Source organism: Trichoplusia ni, chromosome 12 (genome assembly GCF_003590095.1).
Source record: "Trichoplusia ni isolate ovarian cell line Hi5 chromosome 12, tn1, whole genome shotgun sequence".
In the NCBI taxonomy this organism is placed as follows: domain Eukaryota; kingdom Metazoa; phylum Arthropoda; class Insecta; order Lepidoptera; family Noctuidae; genus Trichoplusia; species Trichoplusia ni.
In genome coordinates this window covers 2827580-2839221 of record NC_039489.1, presented here as the reverse complement: position 1 = coordinate 2839221, position 11642 = coordinate 2827580, and the positions used below count along the sequence as shown (strand labels likewise).

Below are 11642 nucleotides of genomic sequence, written 5' to 3'. Positions count from 1 at the left end.
TTGTGATCGTTTTTTTCGTTTTCATCATACATAAAATGGTCATTGAACTTGGACCCCAACCTTTTTCGTGACAAAGAAGTTTTTAATCAATCTTATGAGTGTCTTACAAGTCGTAATTTGTTTTAGATTAGCAACATCCTGTTCTTCTTGTTCCCCCCTGTGCTAATTCACCTCTTCCAAGAGTACTCAAAGTTCTTCAACCCAGCTATCAATGTTCTATGGGTTCTGCTGATGGTGGTTGGTATGAGCTCTGCCTACTTTCATGCGACCTTGAGTTTAGTTGGTAAGTATTTACATTGTTTTTGTGGCTTTAATACTTGTTGAGTCATTCACAAATCAATTTGTACTACATATTATTATAACTTAATTCATTTAAAACACTTATTTTGAATTTATTTATAATTTACTTAATTTACTTTGATCAATTCAAATTGTATACATATCAGCACAAAAAATAAAACAACTAGAGTATGTCACAACATTACTTAAGTCTAATATTTAATATTGACTAAGAGGAGTCATCAAATTTGTGTCATTTCATGAGCCTTATAGGAGTGCTTGATAATACAAGGTTAATAAACTGTAACACAATCATCTCTTAAGAAGATAATCTTATCCATAATCATTTGTGAAGTGCCCCACTTAAGACAAGTCCTAATACTTCAAATTGCAATATTGTCTTAATCACAGATTGCATTAAGACTCTGTGTCTTTTAAAGGAGACTAAACAAAAGGAGGTTTATTTTTAGAAGCCATAACAAAACTATGTCCTTATGTATTGATGATATTAAAATATTGTTAGTATGTCCCACAATATTGACACAGACAGACTTGTAACAATGCTATTTACAATTTCAGGTCAGTTATTGGATGAGTTGTCTATACTGTGGGTATTTATAGCAGCATTCGCTATGTTCTTGCCAAAGAGACATTTTCCAACATTCTTAGGAGGCAACCGGTGAGCTAAATTATTTTACTAATAATATGTGTCTGTCTTATCTGTGTGTTGGTTGCACTGCAAGGCTAAATTGCTGTGCTATACATTTTATGAGTGACTAGTTAGAGTTGCTATGGCAATTTGGAGACTTAAAAAATGCTACATAAAAATACTTTTAAAAAATTTGCAAAAAACTCACAATTAAGCAGAATGTATTTTTTATTTACAATTTATTAAAAATTGTTTTTGTTGTACTTGCAAAAACTGATGTATGTATAGGTGTATCTAATTAATATTCTTTATTCTAAGTAATAACGTGTCCATCTTATAAGCTATAAAAAATAGCAATTTATCTTTATTTTTGCAAGTGAAGCATGTTAGGTAGTTACTAAACTGCACAATAGTGAGCAATTTATTTACTTTAACTTGTTTGTCTCACATCTGACCAAAGCACAAATGAAGAAGTTTTAGCATGAATTAACACTCAAAATTAATTGTGTTTCCTACATAATGGTACTTATATTTGTTAATTGGAACCAAATCATACAAACACGCTCTAGTTTTGGCGCGAATTGCATCATACATCGGTGAGTAGGTAGGTACGGTAAATGGAAATTTCAAAATAAAACATTTCCATAAATATACAATATCTGAACAGTTGGTAATAAAAGCGTTATATAAACCGCATTTGCGCTGTTTATTTGTGATAAACAAACATACGGAAGCAAACAAAGGCGATATTATTTGTAACACACAACTAGCATGAACCTATTTAATATTATTAAGTAGGTACTACTGTATTTAGATAATGGGGTTTTTAAGTGTGGGAAAGAAACCTGTTTTACATTTAGTTACCTACTTAGCCGCAGGGAGATAATATTCAGCAGATTATAAACTTTAAATAAATTGTTTGCATTGAGAATTTAATAACGCAGTTAATACTTAGATATACACTGTATTATTCTCATCAAATATAATAATTATAATTATATTCCTACGTACCCACACACGTATATTTAAATTACTCCATTCCATCACGTTTTCACATAGCAAAGACTTGCGATCATTTTTGTCAACATCGCTATTAAGTGTGACGTAATAATTGTCATCTGCGGTTAGCATGTACATCTACAAAAAAAGCTAACAATCAGTAATAATTAGAAACTTGAGATGCAATACGATGTATGTTATTAAAATCATACAATATTAATTATCTCAATACGGAATACCTACTACTCCAGTCACATACGATTTACAAAAGCAACATCGTAGTCCGCGCGTTAACTAATATTTAAACCATTACAAGTCGCCGAGTTAAATCGATTAAAAACATATTTGCGTCAGAGCGCTTTTGTAGGGCACGATAAATACGTGAGCAGTGAACACTGATTGCTCGGAAATATGTTACGAGGGTAATTATTTTTATAAAAATATTCCATAATTTCAGACGAAGACTCGCGATTTGTTCTAGCGTCGCTTCAGTGCTGTGCACCGGTTTCTTAGTCATGCAGCCGGCGGCTAACGCTTTCGCGTTAATGACACTTGTCGTACCTGCCCTTGGGTTCCTCTACAAAGAATTAAACCTGTACGTATTTTTCTTTGTTGTCTTGCAATTTTAGATGTTTTTTTTTAATTTCTTAATCTAATTCAAATATTACAGGGTGGAGTGTGCGCGTGTGTATCGACTCGGCATACGCTGTGTCATCGTCTCCTTGCTAGCAATACTCTGCTGGACCATTGACCGAATGTTCTGCGACGCCTGGCAGTCCATCGATTTCCCGTACATGCATGGAGTATGGCATGTGCTTGCATTCATTGCCAGTTACACTGCTCTTGTTCTCTTTGCATATTTCAACGTTAATGAAGAAAGGCCTGAACAGAAACCGCAGCTCAAGTACTGGCCCGTAAATGATTTTGAATTAGGTGTTCCATACGTATCAATTAAACATCCATGCAAAAATGGCGACGATTTAGCAATTTAGTTATGATTGCGTCGAGTCCTGAATAGGTATTGTACGTATGCAGAATTAATGAGGCTGATTAACAGTGACTAATTACCTTATCATGATGAGAGATACTCCCATAATTTATCAGATCTGATAAGGAAAACAAAAGACATGTAGATCATAGTCAATTTGTGAGTTAAAGCGTTGTTTAAATGAAGCCAAAATGTATTTTTAATAAGTGGGTACTAAACCCGATTACGAAATTTAGCAAGTATTTGGCTAAGGGTTGTAGAGTTTGATACCTTTATTACTTATTACATTTGGACTGAGGCGTTACGGTCTTAGCGTCTTTTGGCCAGAGAATATATTTTCTGTTAACATATCCGATTTTTATGTAGGTATATATTCAAGTCATTTTTAATGGGCTTCATTCTGTTACATTGACTTACTATATATTTTTGACTGTGATTGTTGTATTTTATAACCTTTTTTATTTATATTTTTATTTTAGATGTGTTTACATTTTCTTATATTTTTTTTCTTGACGATATTTTATATAGAAATATAAAATGGCTACCATCTTCAGGAAGCCTCAAAAATGATTTTTATTATATTTATATTAGTGTTGATATATATTTTACCAATTTTAACTGTCCTACTGAGGGAAAGAAAACTTCATAATGGATTGGGCAGGTTTATGAAGCTAATTATTTTCATAGATTACCTAGTACCATGTGCAAATATAGCGCATATTCTTATCTCCCCTTCGTCAGTTACCAACAGAATACAATGAACTACTTAAAAATTGAGGTAAAATACTTAGTCACAAGAGCTTTTTACAGATGAAGCAGTGTGCGATTTTTGCACACAAGTGGTACAATATACAAACAGCTTTCAAAGCAGTCTATTTATTTACTAATGTTTTGTGATGTCAAATATATCTGAGATATTAATGTAGGATAGTATAAGTGTGTAGCTATTTATTTTATATACTGTTAGATTATTAAATTGTATTGGAGGGTAGTACAAAACTAGTGATATCATTGTGTGACAATGGAGTTTACCTAATTTATTGATTTACTATTAAATCAAGACGATGTACTGTATTAAAGTATTCTTTAAAATATATATTAATTTGTGTTAAATTAAGGAGACTAAAAAAAAATGTTGAAGTGGAAGATATATCGAATGTTATTCGAAAAAAGGCGGCGCGATTTAAAATTTCTATCGCTCTAAATATGAAGGTATCGTATTATTATATCAGTTAATTATTCCTTCGAAAAAGAAGGGTTAGCCTTTAAATAAGTATTGAATTAGAATCTCTGATTTTACGAACTGCGAAAAATCATGGGTTGGTATATTTAATGTAAATTATTATAAAAAGTGTTATTGTGTTTCAAATATTGTGGAAACTACATAATGAAATATTTTATTTGTTCAACTATACAGAAGTTTATTATAATTGCGTCTACAATAATATGCTTATTTTTATTTATCACAAAATGTAATGAGTTATAGAAATAAATAAATGGCTACCTATTCTTGTTTTTGAATCAATTCTCGAAGAAAATAAATCGCTAAGCAGTTTGGAATGTTTAATTTTAACAGGTTTACATGAATATAAAATATAGGAATATAATATAATATTATAATCATCCATAAAAAAAATAACTATCACAATATATTGTACACTTAATATCAAGGTAGGCAAGAGTCTCTGAAGACTAGTCAATTAGTCAGAGTCTGATGAGACATCATGGTGGTTTGGATGCAGACTAGTGGAGTCAAACTTCTTCCTTGGATAGGTGCTCCCACCCCTGTACACCACATGGTTCTTTTCAGTCTCTAAGATCTTAACTTCATGTAGCAACTGCGGCTTTTCCATAACCTTCTGAAGTTGGTCCCAAATGTATATTGCCACATTTTCTGTTGTACTTACCTAAGTGTAAAAAATATGAATTAGTGACTTGTCTTTATATAATAAACATTATTATCAATATGTATCATGAATCAAGGCACATATTCATTACTACAGCTTCAAATTTAATGAACTCATTGATAAGTGATAATAAACTGCTTAGAGATACAGATAAAAAATGACCTACAACCTTGTAGTGTTGTGCAACATTGTTCTATTAAAAAGATATTACAAATGTAATTGATTACACAATGATTGAAATAGTAAATGAGACAATTAAGAATAATTACCACAGCTTTGAAGTATGGGACATCCTGGTCCAAGTTTTTATGGTCAAGTGGATCCATGATAGCAAGCTGCATGTACTGCTTGAGCTCATGAACATTCATAACCATTCCGGTTTGAGTATCTACTGGGCCTTTCACTGTCACCAATACTGTAAAAAAAAAAGTTTTATAACACATTGGCAGTAATAAGGACGAGGGATCTTATATTAGGCCATTTTTTATGTTGATAATGGTAATAAAAAATAAATTGTGAAGATTTTCTTACCAACATAATTGTGCCCATGTCCATTCGGATTATTACATTTTCCATATATCTTCTTATTCTCCTCATCAGTCAAGTATGGGCTGGAAAATAATTATCAAATTAAAATTAAACATTCAAGTTCTCAGTAAAAAATCTAGGTACATAAATTAGTACAGGGAAATATATGGGTCTGGAATTTAATCGAAAAGCGTCACTTTGTCTTTTTTTATTTGAAAATTAAAGCACAAAATACTAAACAAAGATAGAGAAACATTTTCTTATACAATAAGTACGTGGTCTGATACCTTTCTATTATAACTATTAGAAAGGTAGTTACGGGTATTAAATAACACCTGCGCATACATACCTGTGCAGCCTGTGGCACGAACTGAAGGTTTCTCGTCTAGTTATTGATACGATGGGTAAAGGGGCCATATTTCGATAAATTGTGTGGTGTGTTATTAAATATTATAAGAATAAAAAAAACCGAATTTAATACAATATTAATATTAACAGGAATAAAGACAACAGTCCACTCACGTCGGACTACGTAAATAAACTAAGTATAAAATACGAGTTTAGAGAGATGAAAATGAGATTGCGAGACGAATATACAAGTAATACAACAAGTATAACAAGTGTTGTCAAAACTTTTGATTTCAACGTCAACTGTCATTAAAATATTTGTGACAATGCTGGGTTGCCAGCGACGTGCGCTGTGAATACGGAATACAAAGTGTAGCCAAAGTGCAGATTCAGCGATTGAAACATGTTAAAATGGATGTCGATGAATGAAATAAATTTCCATTCTGCCATCTCGTATAATTTCTTGTGATAGGTAGTGAAAAATGCAGCATTCATGATTTTTTTTCCGCGCTATTGCACTGACGACTGACTGTCACTGTCAGTGTCAAGAGCGAATAGACAAGTGGCGTTTATCGAGTATAATATCTACGGGCATAGTAGTAAAGTACAGTGAATTGGACTTTGTAACCTTTTAGAAAACTTTTTAATTGTAAATAGTGTAAGTTATAGCGGTTTATATAATTTACAATATGTTTTCTCCGTGCAGCCGACATGTATTCTTCTCAACTCAGGTGAGTGAACATCTTAATTTCGTCTTATTATTAATTCATTTGCAAGGTTAAGGTAAAATATTGATAGCACAATTACATACCAATTATATATGGTCCTGTTTACTAGAGACGTACCGAGCCCGAATAAGGGAGTCCATTTGTTTTTATAATAACGTACAAAGTATTTCACCAAAACTACCCTATTTCGTACTTTTCCAATTATAAGTTACACATGAATATGTTATCAAGTGAATCAACAGAAATCGCCTCACATAGTAACACGTTTATTTTTAATTATCTCTTAATATTAATTATGATTTTGTGTTAACTTGGTACTTATGTATGTGTTACTACTACCTGTAACCATAATATTAGATGATAAAATGAGTATAATAATTATGTTCACATTATAAACATTGCACCATGGAGGTTTTAATAAGAAGGTTATACCTTTTAAATATAACAGACTTAATAATGATTATTGTGATTATATTTCCAGTTGAGGAGACTTCAGAGTACTTTGGTAGTTGCTGAGCACAACAATGAAGCACTCTCAGCGGCGACACAGAACACCCTGAGTGCTGCCAAGAAGATTGGTGGTGAAGTATCAGTGTTGGTAGCTGGCACCAAGTGTGGCCCTGTAAGTTATCTTATCTTTTCCACATTTAATATGTACTATTAAACCCAAGTGTTATAAGTCTGACATAACCTGGTAACAACATAGTCTGCATATTTAATCAAAGGTTGGAAGCTGTCAATTTTTATATTGGCAACAAGCCATAATGATTAGTGCATGTATATGGAAGTTATATTCAGTATGATATAAGAAACTATAAATGGAACAATTGCTAACTAAACCAATTAAAAAAATAAAATATTTCCTAATAACTTAACCACCAGCTACTTCTCATCCTTGTGCAGCGTGGAGATTTACAAATTGTTTAGTTAAATTACAATTGCATTTTGAAGAAGTTATGATATTTTTTTTTTTATGAAAGACTCCACTCCACTCCTGCAGCAAGGAATTTAATCCATACCCCAAATAAAAATGTTTTTCTATTTCAGGCTGCTGAAGCCATTGCCAAGGCAAATGGTGTTTCCAAAGTCCTGGTAGCTGAGAGTGAAGTCTTCAAGGGTTTCACCGCTGAGACTCTTACTCCCCTGATCTTGGCCACACAGAACCAGTTCAAATTCACACACATCTTAGCCCCAGCTACTGCCTTCGGCAAAGCTATTCTGCCCAGAGTAGCGGCTAAGCTTGATGTCTCACCAATCACAGACATCATTGGAGTAAAAGATGCTAACACCTTCATCAGAACTATCTATGCAGGTAATTTGATTCAGTCGCTATATAGTAATATAAAATGTGTTGAAGCTGTTCTATTGATAAGTGGAAGGTTCTGCTGCTATAAAGAATAATAAAATATTTTTTATTACTGCATACCAATTTCCTTAATTATGACGAATTCTGACTTATATACCCTACAGTTACTGGTGAAACCATTAACATGCTTGCTACTTATCTTTTCAGGTAATGCAGTCCTTACTCTGGAAGCCAAGGACGCGATCAAGGTGATCACTGTCCGTAGCACGGCTTTCCCGCCGGAGCCCCTGGAGGGCGGCTCAGCGGCCGTAGACAAGGCGCCCGCAGGAGACTACAAGAGCGACCTCGTCCAGTTTGTGTCCCAAGAGCTTGCGAAGTCTGACAGGGCCTGAGCTTACCCAGCGCAAAGAATATCATCTCTGGAGGTAAAAATACTTGCCCTCTTTCTTATTGAAATATTACATGTATGTAGTTATTATTCATACAGTATACTCTACTTGAGAACTAAAATTAAATCTTGAGGTTTCCAGAAACTTGATTTACACATGCAAAGAACTATTGTAATGGAGAAAAGATCTGCATAGATTACAGAATTATTTGTTCTTCTCATGATCTAACAAATTAGAGTGTTTTATTTAAAGTTCCGCCTCAATCGACTAACTTATTGGATTCGAATCGTAAATAGACTAACAACTAGATGATTCTTATAAGAGCATGTGTAGAGAAAGTAAAGATTGTGCTCTTATTAGGTTTTTAAATTTATTTTCAAAATCTTCTATTTATACTTTTTTCTTTTATTATTCGATATTTATGCAATTAAAACGCAAGCTCCTTTTAGCAAGCTTTTAAATATGTCCATTCACTGAATTACGAGTAACAAAAGAAGTACATTGTTTCAGGACGTGGTCTCAAGTCGGGAGACAACTTCAAGCTGCTGTATGACCTAGCCGACAAGCTGAACGCCGCCGTGGGCGCGTCCAGAGCCGCCGTCCGACGCCGGCTTCGTCGCCAACGACCTGCCAGATCGGACAGACCGGCAAGATTGTTGCACCTGTAAGTTTTAAATAGCATTTTTTTTTATCTAGCACAGTGGGCTAAGTCCCACCGCTGGGCAAAGGCCTTCTCCAAATCTTTCCCACGATTTTTTACGACACTGTTCTCGACCCTAAATACAAAAAAAATAGCTTTATAATAGTCATATTTGACGGTATTGTAAATGTGACTTTAGATTGAATCTGTTTGTTTGTCTATAAAAGTTGGTGTTCAGAATAAGCCGATGCTAGCTCAAGATTAAATAGTAACTAACACATAATATTGATCATCTATAGGACCCTATACATCGCGGTCGGCATCAGCGGTGCTATCCAGCATTTGGCCGGTATGAAGGACTCCAAGACCATCGTCCGCTATCAACAAAGACCCTGAGGCACCTATTTTCCAGGTGAATAATAACTTTCAAGTTATAAATCAATTTTTTTTTTCGAAATTTCTTTAGTTAAAAAAGTTATCATCATATATATTTTAAAAAAGGTTCTCATGATATTTCAATTTAATTTGGAGGATACTTAACGTATAAGCATTCGAACTGACGAAAACATACGTTAAGTATACATTTAGATTTTTTTACAAGATACTCTTATGCCAACAAGTCAAGGCCGATTGTTTCTTATCAGCTTCTTATCTGCTACTAACAACAAAGATAATATATGTTATAGTTATCTCAATTATTATTAATTTGTTCGAAAAGTAATTTATAATGCCTATATAACTTTATTAGGTGAATGATCATCAAAATTTGATTGAATTATTTCTTTTTTAAGGTAAGCGACTACGGTCTCGTCGCCGACTTGTTCAAGGCAGTTCCTGAGCTCACTGGCAAGTTGTGAACTTATGGTAACCAGACAACTGATAAACTTACTTATTTATTTTTAAATACATACATATTATAGATAAATTACACCCTGTTACATCATGTATCTACATTATGAATAGTCAATAAAAACCTCCATTAAATATACCGTAGGTATATCTTGCTATCATCTTGCGGTTCAAATGCACCAACCACATGGAGTGATAACTGACTAGATAACAGCTGCCTATCAGGTTATCCTAATATCAGAATATAAATAAGGGTCATTTTGTCCTGGCTTCTATGCATTTGCACTACAATATCCAAGACTTGAATGAACGCTGCGCACAGAAGCAGACGTTTGTATTGAAACGGAGAGGTCTCTGCCAAATAAATCCGGTGAGTTGTAATTTTTAATGTTTAACGGAATCAAGTACTAATATTTTGTAGTTTAAAGGTCCCTAATATTCTACCATAATTGACAATTTAAAAACGTTACAGTAAGTTCAGCAAAATAATAAAAAAAAATGAATAATTTAGAATTCGTGTGGCTGTTTTTGTTTGAATTGAATGCGCAGTTTGCCATATCAAATTTCAATTTCTTTTCCAGAAAAACAATACTTCAGTACCTAAAAATGCATTCAATAGGCGGCTGGAAACTTGCTCGTAGACCCAACTACATGACAAACATTGATAAGACCTACCCATACTCCGAGCTACCTTACTTAGGCGAATACCATTTAAATAAAATACCGGTATCAGCCGACAAACTCATTGAACATGTTGACTATTGGGGCGAAGGACTAATCATAACACAACTCGGGAACAGCGGATTCGCCAACTGCTATAACGTGAACCATTCTCTTCAATTGGTGAGCAACGGACCAGACCGCGGCAAGAAGATCCCAAACAGAATCCCTGTCCCAAACTACATCAACTGCGAACACCAGCAGCTACATCAGAGACAACTCCGTTAGAACAGTTACTGTCATGGGATCACCAATAAACAGCAGCTGCGCTAAAGACATCGCTCGTATGGTCAACAAAGAAGTCGGAAAAGTGATCACGTATGGATTCGAAACCAGCTCATTAGAAATGGAAACTCTTGCCAATGAGTTAAGAAAAAAATCACTTTTCCACTACCCAAAGTACACATTACCTGAAGAATTCCAAGGTCTAACACTATTTGATAACCACATGGCATTCTTGAATATAGAATCGCTTGAAGAAGAAATATTAAATTTCGTTCAAAACAATAAATACGATAATGCGCGGGAAACTTACGATAGGCCTTGGATGGCGATAACAAAAATGAGGTCATAAAAAGGCTATTAAAAAAATGATTGACACTCGTACAAATAAAATAATGGAGTACGCTTATAACCTGTGGAATAAAGGAGCTAAAGAAATCGTCACCAAATATTTCCCAGTTCCTTTTAAGCACATATTCAACGAAGACCACGTGGACTATAGTTGATAAAAAATACAATCAAGCTTTAAAATTGGATCTGAAGACAGATCAAATCAATGATAGGCTAGCGTTCGGTGATAGTACTGATAAAAGTTCTAAGAAAGTCAGCTGGCAGATCATTCCAGTTTGGGAGAACAATGAACTTACTTTTAAACTGTATAATGTTGAACACGACATGTTTATCAAACTAGATGCAAACGTTGACAACTTAGGGACAGACGGGCTTGGGGGCTCGACAAACAGTAACGAATCTAGACATCGCTTTACTCTAGAACCTTTCATAGTTGATGATAAGCTTGTATTTGTTATTATAAATTATAGGTACGGACAAGGATTGAAACTGGATGCCAATGCAAACGCTGAAGGCGACAGACTACTTTGGGGGCATAATGGTGATGCACGCGCTAACTATGATCGCTTCAAGTGGATTATTGAAGCTTGGAAAAATTACACTCTAAATTAAGACCTCATAGCAATCTAATCGAATTTAATAAAATGAATATTTTTGTATACCGCATTAATTTTTGTTGTTATCTTCGTTACTCTATAGAACCTCTGTTTAAGATAGTCTACTGGTAGTAGATTTTATT

General features: G+C 33.9%; 3 protein-coding genes and 1 pseudogene across 3 annotated transcripts; 3 read left to right on the top strand and 1 right to left on the bottom strand.

Annotated features, from left to right (window-relative positions):
- The first annotated feature begins 48 nt into the window (after positions 1-48).
- LOC113499266 (alkaline ceramidase-like) lies at positions 49-3268 on the top strand. The gene is made up of 4 exons (XM_026879675.1): positions 49-283; positions 859-958; positions 2385-2522; positions 2598-3268. The coding sequence occupies exons 1-4, from the start codon at positions 232-234 to the stop codon at positions 2917-2919; spliced, it is 612 nt and encodes a 203-aa protein (XP_026735476.1). The 5' UTR covers positions 49-231; the 3' UTR covers positions 2920-3268.
- A 1004-nt stretch (positions 3269-4272) lies between these two features.
- LOC113499268 (6-pyruvoyl tetrahydrobiopterin synthase-like) lies at positions 4273-6004 on the bottom strand. The gene is made up of 4 exons (XM_026879678.1): positions 5700-6004; positions 5354-5433; positions 5092-5237; positions 4273-4822 (listed from the first exon to the last, which is right to left on the bottom strand). Exons 1-4 carry the CDS (start codon positions 5765-5767, stop codon positions 4616-4618), a joined length of 501 nt encoding a protein of 166 aa, XP_026735479.1. The 5' UTR covers positions 5768-6004; the 3' UTR covers positions 4273-4615.
- A 228-nt stretch (positions 6005-6232) lies between these two features.
- On the top strand, positions 6233-9980 carry LOC113499269 (annotated as a pseudogene).
- A 940-nt stretch (positions 9981-10920) lies between these two features.
- On the top strand, positions 10921-11569 carry LOC113499267 (microvitellogenin-like). The gene is given in 2 exon segments (XM_026879676.1): positions 10921-11052; positions 11054-11569. Coding segments are annotated over 2 exon segments (594 nt in total). The 3' UTR covers positions 11516-11569.
- The last annotated feature ends 73 nt before the right edge of the window (positions 11570-11642 follow it).